General features: G+C 39.9%; 1 protein-coding gene across 1 annotated transcript; it reads right to left on the minus strand.

Annotated features, from left to right (window-relative positions):
* Nucleotides 1-108: 108 nt before the first annotated feature.
* snx1b (sorting nexin 1b) lies at nt 109-8,898 on the minus strand. Its single transcript, XM_079736419.1, has 15 exons — nt 8,583-8,898; nt 7,634-7,799; nt 7,361-7,476; nt 6,595-6,661; nt 6,392-6,435; nt 6,111-6,252; nt 5,917-5,995; nt 4,932-5,007; nt 4,634-4,747; nt 3,966-4,059; nt 3,341-3,546; nt 2,577-2,720; nt 1,575-1,655; nt 1,399-1,470; nt 109-1,277 (listed from the first exon to the last, which is right to left on the minus strand). The coding sequence occupies exons 1-15, from the start codon at nt 8,682-8,684 to the stop codon at nt 1,227-1,229; spliced, it is 1,554 nt and encodes a 517-aa protein (XP_079592545.1). The 5' UTR covers nt 8,685-8,898; the 3' UTR covers nt 109-1,226.
* Nucleotides 8,899-15,826: the final 6,928 nt, after the last annotated feature.

Consider the following 15,826-nt stretch of genomic DNA (forward strand, 5'->3'; position numbering starts at 1 on the left):
CTTTAAAATAAACATTTCCAGGTCACAGGTGATACCATTCATTTCAAGGCATGTCAATTATTTTTTATTTTATTAAACGAAATAACAAAGTCATCATTGATCCGATGGTTCGACCACAGTTGAACATTTCCCGATCAAAGCATTCGACGGTGTAAGTACAAGAAGAATACGAAGATTCGAACATAACACAACATATTGTATGAAGATATTACAATGGACCTCTTGATAAACTTAACAATGCTATGTTTGCATTTATTTAACATTTAAAACATTATCCATTCCACACACCATCGTTAGCCTATAAAAATATCATGAAATGTCTGAAATAATGCAAGTGGTTACAAAAATTAAATACACTTTCAGGTAATTGTAAACCGCACTGAAATGTAAAATAAGAAAATAGAAGCCAATATTGAATTGTGTTCATGATTTGTATGATTGATCAAACAATTTGTAAAAAATGTTTTCACGTAATTTACATTTGACAATATTACTCATGATTAATCAAAGTACATAAAATATATAGGTACAAGTCAAACTTATTTTACATGGTTTAGTCAACAATCTCTACAACTCTTCCAGATAACGTTTGTTGGCCCATCTTTCAGTTTCAGGCATACACACAACTATATCATTATATAGTGGAAAATTCACATACAAGAATACTTCTAACAAGTATTCAATCCTACACAACATTGAAAAATCCTGTGGTAGTATTTTAAGCAGCTGTACGCCTGCAAATATATATATGTAATAAATTGTAACAATGTTATAGTATGTTAAATGCACACTTGCAACATTAACGTTAAACAATTATAATCATATTTATAGCTGTATAATGAGTTTTGTTCATCCCATGTTGTCAGTTCCCCACATGGCTCCTACAACAATAAGACTGAGACTGGATGGAATGGCGTGCATATTGCCATCTCATACCATAATAGACAATGTTGCTCGTTCCGCTCGTTGTTTTCAAACTACACACATACGCACACCGCTGTAAGCTTACAGTGGTATTTACAAATACTATAGCAAAAAAACCACTCATCATAATGCTGCCTTTAAGCCTTTACATTAGTAACAGTAATGCTGTACAAACTGTACAAAATCACTATAAAAATGTGAAGTTTCTTTGATGTGTAAGGAATCCATTCAGTTCCCTGGTCAGGAGGTAAAGTGTTCAAAAAGGCAGTTGGGGTTTGATTTTGGAAACATTTTCTTCAATCTTAAGCGATGGCCTTAGCCTCAGGCAAGAATGCCTCCCAAAACTTTATAAGCTGTAAAAAAGTATGTTGAATATGTTAATTAAACCTCAGACTACAGTTGTCCATTACTTTAAGATTCAATGGATTTAACATTAAAATACATAAATATAGTATCCAATTAAATGTAGCCTACCCGCTGTTGAGACTGTAGCATTGTCTCCAAATATTTATATATCTGGATCTTGAAGTCCTTTGCTTTTTCTTTCTGAAAATACAAAAAAGCAGATAGTATTTTAGTTCCCAAGATTTTCATTAAGGTTTCATGAAGGAATGCTACAAGGCATGTGTAATCTAGAAACATGAAATTACCTCAAACTGTAGCACCTCCTTGCGTACTGTCACACTGATGCGGTCAAAATCCCTCTCGTACTGGGTGACTCTTGACTCCCACTGTGGACATGAAAACAATTATGGAATGAATAGAATGATTTTATACACAAGTAGCCAGCACACAGAAAAACAGAAACACACAAGAATTACTAAGCATCTTCATAACTGGAATAATAACCCAGTTAATCCTTTGAAGTGACCAGCATACATTGTTCAGGCGGTATCTTACCTACTTGGAAGGAAATAAGTAATAAATGTCATTAAATCTGTTCCCGGCAAGTCGTTTGATTGTAAACTAATAATTTTCACAACCTTTGATGGAAAGTTTCTGATTGCATTTGAGCTATTCTATCATATTGTGTCTTCAACTCATTGATTTTTTTGTATTAAATTAGGCTTACGACTTACCGGAACTGTGTTATTCGCCCTAGGCCAACAGTCTGATCAATTACAGTACGTCTCAAATGCTTAGGCCGCACCTTGAATTTAATTTGGATTTAATTTTCTGACACGCATTTTGAATAGGGGAAATTTAAATTGTATCAGATTATCTGCAACTTCAAATATTGTATCTGAATTAGTGAACATTGACAATAATATATTTGAAATCAGGTTTTGCAAATGGTACAACTTGAAATGCCATTTTTATTTAAAAGAGGTTAATTCAAAACTAATACCTTCAGATTACCTGGATTTCAAAGGTGAGTTCAAAAGGTGTTCACATTTCCATTTACAAAATTCAATTGCTTTTAAAATTACGGTAGTGATTTGCTTCCATAACACTCCCACTTGTGATCTCATAAGCGGGTGAATTTTGACATGGCTTGTAACGGAGTGTAATGGCTAATACAAAATTAAATCTTTCCATTGGAATCCAACATCAACGAAAATCCACAACTGTCGATTAAAAGCCCCGGCCATCATGTGGCCAATCTATGCTTTCCGTTCCTGGGCTGGCCAGGCTCCGGGACCTGGACCTACCTCGCTGATGTCCTCCTTGGCCTGCTGCAGCTTGTCAGGCTTGTTGGCCCACAGCAGCTTGGCCTCCGCCTCCCTCTTCCTCTGCAGCGTGCTCTGAGCCTCCTGCCAGCGCTGCCACGCTCGCATGCGCTGGCCAAAGCAGCCCTGTGGGTAGATGCAGGCATTTACATAGGATAGAAAACAAACACAAACGCAAACACACTATCGCATTAGGAAGGACCACAGCAGCCGTGTTTACACGTTTGGGTTGGGGATGTCCCAATGTTCTACAAAGAAGGCTTCTCTGGATACATGAGGACTGCAGAGAGGCTGTTGCACTGACTGCCCAAATCAAACATCAAATTGGATCCGGAGGAAAGCACTTAAACAGTTCTCTAGTACAAGAAAGAGAGCCGCAAGAAGAGTTATTCGCAAAGTAATCACTCTTGTGCGATTAAACCCCTTTCCCAAATACTACAAGGGCATCAAGGTCACAAAGACTTATTTCCTTTGTAAGAAAGACACGTGTGAAGCTAGATTAATAGTCTTACTACTACTACATTGCGTCCACAAAGATCCATGTTGCGACAGAGAAACAACGCAGACCTTCACAGGTTAGGTTAATGTGTACACAAGAGGGCAGTACAGCGTCTTCGAACCCAAATGTACATGGACCAACTGGAATCGACCACCTTATCCAGAAGTTATATTATTTGTGACGCCCTATTTGCATGTAGTATGCTCATGCTTGCGTTATGGGCAGAAGCGCCACTTGCGAAGCGTACCCGCACAGTGGCCAACAGGCGGACGTAGTCGCCCAGCAGCTCCGCCAGGATGAAGAAGTCGCTGGCTGCCTGATCATGGTGCAACTGCTCCATCTTGTCCTCCACCTCAGCCAGCTGGGACAGTGCCCGCGAGAGTGCAGTGTTGTCCTCAGAGTTCCCCAACATCGCCATGCTTTTGGCAAACACTGCCGTATTGCCGCACAGCTCTGGAAGGAGACAAAGCACAGATCTGTTTACATGAAACCTTTTGACCCAGGGGTCTTCGAATGGATCTCACCTGCGACCAAATTCGGAGAGGCAAATTGTCTTGGCCAGACACACACACACACTCTCACTCACTCAGGTCATTACTAACTAATTAGATTAGTTGTTCCCAGTATACAGTATCTTATATGCAGCATAAAACAATTTCTAACCTACGTTTACACTGATATTATTTTATTTTCGGATACATTTATCTAGATATCCAAATCCATGTCGTCATGAATAACCACAGTGATTGGCAAAATAACAAAGTAACTCCAGAAAAATTGCAGGGGTGCCGGATCTGGCCCAAGGGAGACTAACAGACCTGGGCTAGATCAACATATCTGAGGTTTGTGTTTGGTGAGAGTGCCAAGCTCACCCTTCCTGTGGTTGACCAGAGAGTCAACCACGATGTGGAGCTTCCTCAGCTGCTGCTCCTCGTTCTCAACCTCCTGGAACTTGTCCTCAAACCACTGGACACCCACACACGCACACACAATGAGATAGGTACCTTGTTGTTTAATTAGAAGAACATTTTCCGATCGTGCATCTCAGAGGTAAAATAAGTAAGCATGAGCTTATGGGGATGTATATTCCATTGTGATATATTTAAAGGGTTAATGACCAGCATACATAAAAATAACTTAAAAGCAATTCAGTAGAGTAAAGGAGCATTTGTTCTTAATATTAAATGCTAAATATGTTTTCCAATCGAACATTATATGTTATTACTTTTAAAGGGTAATCTAGTTAAGTGTATTGGAAATGTATTACAGGTTTTCATCCATGAATAATTTTGTTGCAGCTGACTTGTCATGCGTGAAAAGACAAGTCTTAGGTAGAAAGCACACGGCCGTGTCAGGACGCTTTCCAAAACAGACTTGTGTCCTTTACAAAGCGAGCGAGAAAATGTAGTCCTGCTAGATTCGCACACTGTGTGGATTTCTTCGTTATCCTGATTCTATTTATTTTTTGGGTTGTGTAAAAAACATGGATCAAATTCACGTGTGTTTTGGGTTCCAGTCTACCATGATTTTCTCGTCTTACAGTGTCAGACTCATTCATCTTGATGGTCATCTTGTTCACTGCGTCAGATGCCTTGTTGATCATTTTAAGGAAACCAGCACCACTCAATGCCTGGGTGTTCACTGCCCTGGGAAGCTGAGAACACACACAACATGTCAACAAAACATAAATCTCTTACGAGGTAGTATGTACATGCAGTAAAGGATCTCAACCGTGGCTAATCAATATCTTAAGATCTTGAAAACCTTTTAGCATCGAAATTGAAAATAACTACTCTACCCCACCACTAAAGATCAGAGAAGCCCCCCCACACCCTTACCTCGTCTCTCTCTAAAAACTCCCGGACATCAGCGTCTTGGAGCAACACAGAGTGGGCCACAATCCTCTGGAGGTACCTAGTATCAGACCGGGAACAGCAAGTATACGTCATTTCTAATTAGAACACATGACCCTAAACATGGACATCCAGTAAACACTGACCACGCATACAATGCTGGGTCACTGCTGAATGAAGTTGAAAAAAATCGGAATTGGGATTATTTGCCAAATATTGTGGCTGCTATTATTCATTGTGATTAACAGATGCAATTAATATTTTTTGCCAACTTCTTGATCTAAATGTGAAATGTGGTGCAAAACATGCCAAAGCTACGCCGGATGGCTGCGGTTGAAATATCCCTTGTGCATATTTTGTGCACCAAGCACACACCTGAGAACTTCACAAGATCAGCTGATCGCAACGTTCCTTACTGTGAGATATTCAATCGCTCCGTGGTCAAGCTGCTGCAGTTTTATATATACGAAAAGGTGGCGCAAAAAACAGTGCTGTGCTTAAGAAGTTCTGTATTGAAAATGGGATCTCCTTTGTGAAACTGGGTAAGTTTCATATCAGATGGTCTGCATGGAGGCATGACACTGTTAAAAATATCAAGACTACATGTGCGGTGAGTACCAAACACGATCTCCTGGAACTAATCTGAGTAACTCACTAAAACAGTTGCGTGCACCCCTGTATATATATATATTATATAGAGATTAGCGAATTGCAGAGTCAACCATTTTAGAATAATATGAAATTAACTATGCAGCCTTACCAAGCCTAACAATGCACTAGGTGTTTTGCTCGGGGTACAAGCAAAGGTTCACTGAAGACATTGGGGAACTTCAAAACCTGAACTGACTGGGAGTCAATCACCACTTAACCACTGGGCTATCCTGTCTAGACTTGATCCTTGCATTGCTGGATGAATTGCCAGTGTGAATGGGAGAAAGTATAGGACCCCAATGTGTTGTTTCATCCTTACCTCTCCAGAGCTGCTCTTCTTCTCTCCACAAACTCGACAGAGGAGGAATCATCCTTGCCCACCTTGACCTTGGTCATGCCTGCGGGAAGAGGCAGAATCATAGACACAAAATAAACTTGTAATATCCTTTTGATGTTTTTATCCAACAAAATACAGCATATAGAGAAAATAGACGGTGCTCATGGGAGACCCACCTACAACGCTCTTCTCTGGCGGTGAAGGAATGATGCAGCCCTGGAGGGACTGCTTGATGGATAGCTTCTCATACAGACCTAGAAAGTCACTGAACCGCCTTTTCACAGAAAACTCCTTGTTTCTAAACACTGGCAGGGTGCTCTACAGGACAAGCCGAAACATATCAATGTCTAGAGTTATTTTAAGAGCAAGAATTCAGATGCAACACAATCACCGTACCTTACATCGTATACTCGGGTCATAGTAAAAACTCGATCTGGATTAAGGTAAAACCACATACCTTTGTTGATACTCTGTAGGCCATGAACGCATGCATGCCATCTCCTGGAGAGAGAAATAAATACAACTTCCAGTTATAATGATAAAAGGGAAGTATTGCATTGTTGTAGACATTGTTCAAACACAAATATACATTTAATTTTATTGTTGGACTTTGATAGTGGAAAACGTTGTGCAGAGAATAATGTATTGGTGTGAACTGACCGACTTTCTCTGGGTTGGTCACAGACACATCCACATCAAAGGTATCTTTGGCCTCTTCCTCCTCCAGCTGCAATTGTATATGTTAAATAAATGGAATTGTGAGCATTATATATTTTCTGCATAATTTTTCTTTATAAAATTATCTCGATTCATGGAATACTTTAATGGTTAGATAAAGTAAAGAACAAAGACAATACAGTTTAAGTTGCTGTTAGAAAGATTTAAGAGCTATCATCTCAGTATAATTGGTTAGAAATCCATTTACCGTCTGTAAGCTAATACTGAATGAAATGCAAATGTCAGATTATCTATTTCTGCTGACTTCCTCCCTTAATGTGTGACCATTTCATTTTAAGGGCACTGTCAGGTCATTTCAGACCAAACAGGGCATCTCTTCCCTTATTGGTTCATGGAATCTATCATGCCTGTCAATCACATTCGCACACACTGCATTATCTTTTCTCCAACACGTGTTGAAACGCAACACATGTCAGATAAGTGTAGGGAGGGAAGGAGCACAGAGGGAGAGGATGTTTTTTAACACATTATACAAATATTTCTCAAGAGCCTCAACTCCTCATGCAGGGTTTGCAATTGTTTCAACTGGGTTAGGGTTGGGTTAAGTTAAAATTATTAATTGTGTACCATTAAAACATAGACAAATGGTGTAACCGTCACGGGTTCGGAATACAGAGTAGCTACACTACATATAATGTAATTAAACCAGACTGCAGATAATGACAGATCACTTAATTGTGTCATTTACCTGCTCCATAGACTTGGTCTGCATGTCTGCTGTACCAGGAATGAATGTTGCTGCAGGTCTGGGACCAGATGGAGTTGAGCTGCTTGCATTCTCTGTAGGAAACTCAACATGGGCATCTGTGTTTTATGGAATAGAAAGACAGTCATCCCCCTGTGGTTTTTGACAAAAGAAAAACCTATCAATCTACATGTATCATTATCTTTTAATATTAACAAAGGTAATGGCAACGTTGAGTTTACTGAAATGCACGGAAAGGTTAGTGAGTTCCGAAACCTGAAAACAGATCGTTGTCGTCATCAGATTGGACCCCATTGGAGCTGCCACCAGTGCCAAGGCCGACGGTAGGGGCTGTGCTACTGGCTTGTTCGCCGAACAGGTCTGTAGTTTCCGCCTTTATATTTAGCTGGGGAACACTTGGACTCTCAGCTCCAGTTTTACTCTTTAAACCGCAAAGAAAGAAAACTTGTTCTAAACGTATTCAAAAGACTTGCTCTATATATATATATGAACTGACAGCATTTGTACAACATTCTGCAGAGCCCTTTGAAGAGATGCTCCCTGCAGATACGAAACGTTCTTGGTCCTGACCTTATTAAACGGTTAGAAAAAAAACATGTGCATGAACTGCAACTAATAGCTTAGTTCTTATAGCCCGACAAGATAAAATTACGTCTAGGAGTGTCAGCATGCTTTTAAATTCAGCTGAACGTCGTAATACGATAATGAAAGGTCAGTTCTATAGAGCCGGTTCTACGCATCTACCTGGTTACATGTTGGCATCAGCATCCAAATTCAAGCTGTTGTTGACGCAACATGGTTGTTTATATTAATTAAAAGTAACTTTCAGAAAACGGAAATCTGGTGAAATATACCTAAATAGCCATACAGAAAAATAAAAAAGTATTCGTGTATTCGCCAATGTATTCGACGATTCCAACCGGAAGTGGCGATTGCGAATACAAAGGTTATATTAGGTACTCTTGGTGAGAAGTTAGAAATTAACATTAATGTGTTGCAACATTGATCCAATGTTGGTTGCCTTGTTAATTTTGTTTATTTAACTGATTAGCGAACAATAATACCTAATTTCCATCTGTTGTAGACACATTTTTGGGATGCCAGAAGGGGGAGTTGTTTGTTGGACTGGTTAACGCTAACGTTTCTGCTTCAAGCACGCAGAGAAAGGCTGCTGGGGCATACTGTATATGAAAATCGTACTCACAGAACCAAGAAATATATCCTCTCCCTCATCGCTATCTCCATCCCCCATGTCAGAAAATACCGGTTCTTGCTCCTCTGTGTCAGGGAATGGTGGAGGATTCATGGATGTAGCCTATTAGAAATTCGAATCAAGGGTAAGGTTAATTGCTGTATATAATGATATATTGCTGATTTAGCCTATATGCCTATAATTTATTTTGTATAGCAACAAATCGTAAATTGCAATAGTGATAATTTCCTGCCGACTGTTTTTCCTCCACGGCTTGGCTGTTGTGGTTGGAAAATGTTCCTTTTCCGGCTGTGTCACTGGGAAAGTCTCCCCCCGATCCAACTGCATAGCTACCAGAGCCCGTCTTCCTATTAGATATTCTCTTGAAACAGACAAGTCTCGGAAGTCGTTCACGGACAGTTTCATTATCTTTCATCTTCCGAACCAAATATAGAGGATTCTGGCTCCTTTCTTTTACATTTTAAGAGCTGTATAGGTTGTTGATCGGGAGGTTTGTTTTAGTTGCATCCGTTATTTATTTTTGTTTATGCAAAACGTTTCTTATGCAAATGTGATGCATAAGAATATGTAAACAAAATAGAGAATAGTACATGCAGTCATCATGGATAACAATGTTTTTTTTTTGTCAATTGACAATAGTCCAAACATCATATATAAAACGAATTACCATGCTATGTTGTCTTTTGGAACAATAGTTAGGGTACTTCATTCATCCCTGAGTGGTATTTTTTGTTAAAAGCGAATCATAATTAGAAACGAATTTACAGTCCATTTGTATCCATTTGTATGGTACGCCGGTACTAGAGTCTTACCAAAGCCTGGTCCTACAAGACTCGTACTTAATTTCATTTGCATAGAGGGGAAATTAAAATTGAACGGTAGTACGTAGGTGGGCGGAGCCAGAGTGATAGGCTCTGGTCCACGGAGGAACGCCCCCTTATGGTCGGGCTCACTCGCTATTCTGAAAGTAGAGCGAGTTCAGCAACAATCGCGGGCAACAATCCATTTCTCCTCCATATCGCGGTACAATCTGGACTTCAGGGAGTCAAAGCCAAAGTTCCTTTCCCTCAATTCCTTCTCAACCATGGCCGAGATAAACCCCACTGAGTCTCATTGTGGAAGTACCAGTCCGCAAACGGCAACAATCCCTTTCTCCTCCATCAGTCTGTAGGCCTACTTCAGATTGATGTGGAAGTGGAAGAACCAGAGACATCGGCTATAGTGTGTTTTATAACTAATAAACACAAACCAACAATATATACAATTACTATGTCAATCTGACATATAACATACAAATAAAACACTACATTCATTGTAAATTTTAATCGCGCTAAACAGCGCTCATAAACAGCTAAACGCTCCACTCCTGTGGCGACCAACGGTATTGCACGTAAAACGCAATAATGACGTGACCGGCTAGACATGTAGATAGTTATGGCACGTTCAGATCGCTGGGAATTATGGGGGAAACATTTTCGCGACGTCGGAAAGTTCTAGTGAACGACCCCTCATGACGCTCTGATGATTCTTCCGTTTGGCAACTGGGGCCAGATTCTGAAGGCGCGTTCATTGTCCTGGTAATAATGAGACGCCTCGTCAGCGATGACGCTCACGTGTTCCCGACAGCTCCCGTTCATGTGTACTGTATTCAGAATCTAAAAGTTCTTCACAGCAGGGTTTTTTCATAAAAAACTGTCAGAACTGAACAGAACTTAGTAGGATCAGTTTCAAGTTTGCACGTCTTTATTTCCATTTATTCTACTTCATTTAGAGGAGACATATTATACCACCAGGTATGAGTGTGATTAGCCTTACAAGCCGTTTCGAAAATCTGCCCCATATGACACCACCTAGATCTGTGCTGGATAGATCAGGCCTACCGAGTGGACTGAAGTAAACGTTGCTCATCTATCCAGCACAGATCTAGGTGGACACGCCCACTAGTGATGTCATATGGGGCAGATTTTCGAAACGGCTAATCACACTCACACCTGGTGGTATAATATGTCTCCTTTAAGAATGCTTGATTCTGATTGGCTGGGAGGAGGGCATTAACCCGGCAGGTTGCCCGCTGACTTGTCGGTTCTACTTGCTGCTGACTGAGCACAGTGTCATCAAATAGTAGATCAATACGCTGCTTGTATTTTTTGGAATACTTGATTCTGATTGGCTGCAGGGTGTCCATTGATCCCTGATATATGGACACCTGCAAGTAGTCCCAGTCAAATTGTCTGTTCAGCCTTCAAAACAAGAGCTAGTAAATTGTGAAAAATGCATTAAACTGTAATCAGAAAAAGCGGTTATATGCTATAGACCAGGGGTCTTCAAGGTTTCCCAGGCCAAGGACCCCCAAACTGATGGAGAGATGGAGCGGGGACCCCCTACTTATATATTGTATAAAATTGGGTTTTATATTAAACTGGATATTCAAGATATTCAAATAATACACAGGTTCATATATTCATGTTTTGTGTTCATATATTCATGTTTTTGTTCATGTGCAAGGTACAGTGAGTAGGGTGGCCATGCCACTGCCATTCATAAACATAACATAACATAATAAACTGATACCTGCCAAGATCAACAATCTCTGCCAATTGCATGCAATCATGCATTAAAGCTATTCAAATGAATATTTTTAAAACATAAATGTGGAAACGAAAATTAGTGATGCTTGTTAGTTTCTTTCTTATTACTCCGCAAGTAGTCCTGTAACATATCAACCCCAGCGTGTCCGGTTGCTAAGCGACTTCAACGTCTTTGGCTGACTATTTCTCTGCTGATCGCTTATTTTCCCGATAATGACCGGCGTTCTGTACATTATCCCTTACATAACAGCACTCTCTCTCTCCCAACAGTCTTGACTGCGCACTCTCATCCAAATACGTATTGTTTGCGGCAGAGGAGGGGATAGATATAAAGACCGGACGAGAAACTGACGTCCCTGTAGTACATTTGGATCGCATAATAGGAATAGATCTATTCCAATTAGAAATCGGATCAAAACTGTCCATGTAAACGCGGCTAGTGTGTTGGATTCATGTTAATGTGTATTTAAAGACATTTCAATTTGTGGAAAAAATTGCGGGGGGAATATAAAAAAAAAGTCTTATCCACCAAAACTTTTGCGAACCCCCTGCAGTACCTCCGCGGACCCCCTGTTGAAGACCTCTGCTATATACCCTATAATATCTGTGGTATAAAGGCTGGGACGAATTTCCAATTATAAACATGTACACTTTATGTTGAAAGTATAGACTGTCGCGATTCCCTTTGAAACGAATGGCGCGGTGATTAGTCTTCAAAACGAGAGCTGGTAAATTGCGAAAAATGAATTAAACTGTAATCAGGCAATGCGGTTATATGCTATAAACCCTAGAGTATCTGTGGTATATAGGCTGGGACGATTTTCGGATTATAAATATGTACAATCCATAACGTTAGCTCTCTGGCTCATAGCTCAGTGGACTGGAATACCTCCCGTTGCCAAGTCGTAGCTAAGGTCCGTCCTATTTACTGGAGGAGCGAACAACGTTTCCGTTGCATAAGAACCTTACGGGAGGGTAATGATTGTTCCAGGTATTAGTCAAACCCTCAAACCTTTTGGATTGTAAAACGCATGAAAATATAAATGAATGATCTTAATTTCTTTTCTTTGGCAATTGACCATGGTATAAGCGGGATAATGCCCTTCGAGGTGTCCAAAACATGTTTGATCGATCGTAATTAAAGGGGACTACTTTTTGAGGGAGATGAACTCAAACAGAGTATACATTTAATAAGCATGCAAAACGAATAAGAAAAAGCATTATTATTAAAGTATTTGAATTGTTTTAATTTGTTGGCAAGCAAGAAGTAGAATAAACGGGATAATCACCTCAAGGCAGGGCAATAAACAGTTTGATATGTCCGGCTCGTGGAAGGTGACCGCCCTTGACTTCGTCTCGGGCAGTAAGCCGTCCACGAGCCGGGCATATCAAACTGTTTATTGCCCTGCTTCTTGGTGATTATCCCTTACGTAGCCTATCCTACTAGCTGGTTTACCAGTACACAGCGTTTAGAACTGAGCAAAGTTGATGCCAACAGACAGTTACCACGTCAATCAATAGTAAAGTATGTGATATGATGGTTGATTATTTTTTTGACCAAGGTTTTTTTTTTATTAATTTTGAAAGCACAAATGTAAAATTGTACATTACAAATATTCATCCGAAAGTCAAAGAGCACAAACTCCCACCCCGACCCCTCCCACACACCCACCCAGTCCCCCTCCCTTGACAAAACAGGCATAAAAATACATCACAGACACACAAATCATAAGCACAGTAAAGCCTAAAACACACACAAAAAAAGAAAACAAACAAAAGAAATACATGTTGGACAGATCATTGGTGGTTATGGTGTGTTTGTGATAATGCCATGACAACAGAGTCATAGAGGCCCCAAAGTGAAGCTTTGGAAGAGTTAACAGTTACAATTGAGAAGAATAGATACATGTCCTATAAATACTAGGCCGGTGTATAAGGAGAATAGAAAAGCAAATCATGGGAGTGTTTGTAAGTCAGTAAAGTATTGTATAACAGGACGCCAGTGCTTGAAACATCTACTTGTGTCACCGCAAATGGTGAATTTGACAACCAGCTTTCAACCAGACAGATACAACAGGGGGCTGTGGTGATTTCCAGTTAAGAAGAATTCTATGCCTAGCCAGTAGGATGGCGAATGCCACAACATTCTCGTGGGTCTTGCTTAGGACGTGTGGGGCGGGTGAAACACCAAATATGGATACAAGAGGGCATGGTTCCAAAGTGATTTCTAAAATTTCTGAGAGGATATTAAAGATGAAGATTCAGTATTGTTCAAGTTTGGGGCATATATATAACATATGAGTCAAGTGGCAGGGTGTGCCTCCACACTTAATACAGATGTCCTCAGTGTCTGTTAATGGCTCACTCCCAGAAATCTTCCTCAAATTGTACGCCCAGCTCCTGCTCCCAGATGGCAGCACTTTTAGAGCACTGCTCTGTGTTAAACGACAGAAGACCCCGATACATATGGGAAACAAGTGACCTCTGATTGGGTTGGAGTTTAAAGAGGCCTTCCCATGGCTTCCTTGGGGGTCGAGAGGAGAAGTCAGAAAAGCTCTTTAAGACACAATGCCTAATTTGAAAGTATCTAAATAAGTGTGTTGTGGGCAAGTCATGTGAAGCCGATAGGTCTGTGAAGCTACCAAAATCTCTGCCTATTTATAAGTCATTGAACGTCTGTATGCCATCTCTCTCCCACAACTGGAATGCAGAGTCTAGAAAAGAAGGTGGGAAAAGATGATTGCGGTTCATTGGCATAAGGGTAGAGGGGGAGTATGACTTAAAATGGCGCCTGAATTGATACCAAATTTTCAAGGAGTTACAGACAATTTGGTTGTCTGTGTACCGAGAGGGAGATGTCAGAAGTGATGAGAAGAGAAGAGCAGGAAGAGAGGACGACGCACACAACCTCAACTCGAGTTGGCACCACAGGGGTCGTGCGTTATGTACCCTAAACAGAAATGTATGGATATTTGATGGTTGATTCTTTTATATTGAGTAAAACTTTCAAGTTCCGCCATGTTCATGCATGTCACTAGTAAGCCATACGTCACCAACTGGGGAACTCTGCTGTCATGAGGTGTCGTTCAAGAGAACTTTCCGACGTCGCGAAAATGTTTTCCCAATAATTCCCAGCGATGTGAACGCGCCATAATGCTGCACCACGAGTGGAATTTAGGAACGTTAACAAGACATTGAACTAAAACAACTAATTGGTTACCTGCACAATGGGTCATCAAATATGGTCTAATGTGATGACATTGTCTCTTTGAAGGCTTTTTTGTTAAAACCAGAAAGCTGTTTATTTTTGGCTTGAAATAGCCTTCTGTTAATTTTGTATAGCCTTACTATAGGCTTGACATAATCTAGAGGAGAAAATAAAATCTGCCTCAAAATTAATTGCACTTTCATGGAAACCAAATCTAAAAAGTATTGGTATCTGTATTCGGTATCGGCAATTATTATAATTCACAAACCAATTTCTAAATCTGTTACGCAGTTACCGTTTAAAGTATAGGCGTGGAAATATAAGAAACAATCACCCCCCCACTCTCGATTGCTTCTCCTTCAACTTCCCCGCCCATCATTTCAATATTTAAACTGGAAAATACAGTATTTCCTCTCTTTACGTCAATGTAGTCTGCATGGTTTTCTCTAACGACTGGCATCAATTGCAAGGCACTGTGTCCATAACAAATAATGTTAACCACTCAAAACATGATATAAGGATGTATTGTGTACTGAAAATGTATTTACAATGTCTAATTAGTTGAATACCAAGTCATAATTTAGTAAGAATTGTAATTCATTATATCTTAAATATTGTAAACCAACCGTTGCAATATTATATTCGTATACAGGTTTGATAGGTGAGGTTATTTACCAGGTGAAACTGGAGGTATGCATGCCTCTAAAGTAGGCCTGTCCCAGGGTGTGGCTGACCAAGGACAGCCTTGTGGCTTGTAATGGATGGTCACTCTTGACCCCATTAATAAAAATACAAGTTATTGAAAAAAAACTGTTGGAAAATAGTCCCATGAAGTTTGGATTTTGAAGTACTGATATAATGGAAATGGTTAATATGTATCATTTGCAACAAGTTAAAAGAGGTGAAAGATGTTGAAAGAAAAATAGGTGGCCTTGCCTGCTCTTTGGCTCTATGAAGAATTGAGGACCCCATGGACAAATAATATGGAATTCTAACATGGAATTCTATGAATGTATTTATTTCTCAAAATAAGAGCTTTTTCCTTATCTCCATCTGTCGCTTTCAAGTCACTTTAATAAGCCCATTTCCCTTTTACACAGCAATCAGAAATAAGAGTTCAAGGATTTTCTAAAAGTAATTGAGAGTGGGTACAATGGGGAACAATGACTTGTGGTAGGCTGCTAAGTGCACTGGAATTACGCCTTTATATGAGCAAAAGTTGATGCTACCCTGCAATCACAGGATGTGCAGGTGATGAAACAATTAGTGTATCACCATATATCTACTATATGGAAATCTATTGACCTATACAAATTGTGTAGCCTCAAAACATGAGTATCATGTGTAACTTTGGAAACAGTGGTACAGTGGTTTGTTGTACTATCTTGGTGTTTGCGATTCTCTTGCTTCTCTTCGTCAATGGTCACAGATGTGAATGT

This window comes from Pollachius pollachius (genome assembly GCF_949987615.1).
Source record: "Pollachius pollachius genome assembly, chromosome: 5".
NCBI lineage: Eukaryota > Metazoa > Chordata > Actinopteri > Gadiformes > Gadidae > Pollachius > Pollachius pollachius.

Coding starts and splice junctions, on each gene's coding strand:
- snx1b (XM_079736419.1), bottom strand. CDS start 8,684: ATGAATCCTCCACCATTCCCTGACACAGAGGAGCAAGAACCGGTATTT. Junction 7,477..7,633: donor CGACAACGATCTGTTTTCAG/GTTTCGGAACTC, acceptor CATAAAACACAG/ATGCCCATGTTGAGTTTCCT. Junction 1,656..2,576: donor CCAAGGAGGACATCAGCGAG/GTAGGTCCAGGT, acceptor TCATGTCCACAG/TGGGAGTCAAGAGTCACCCA.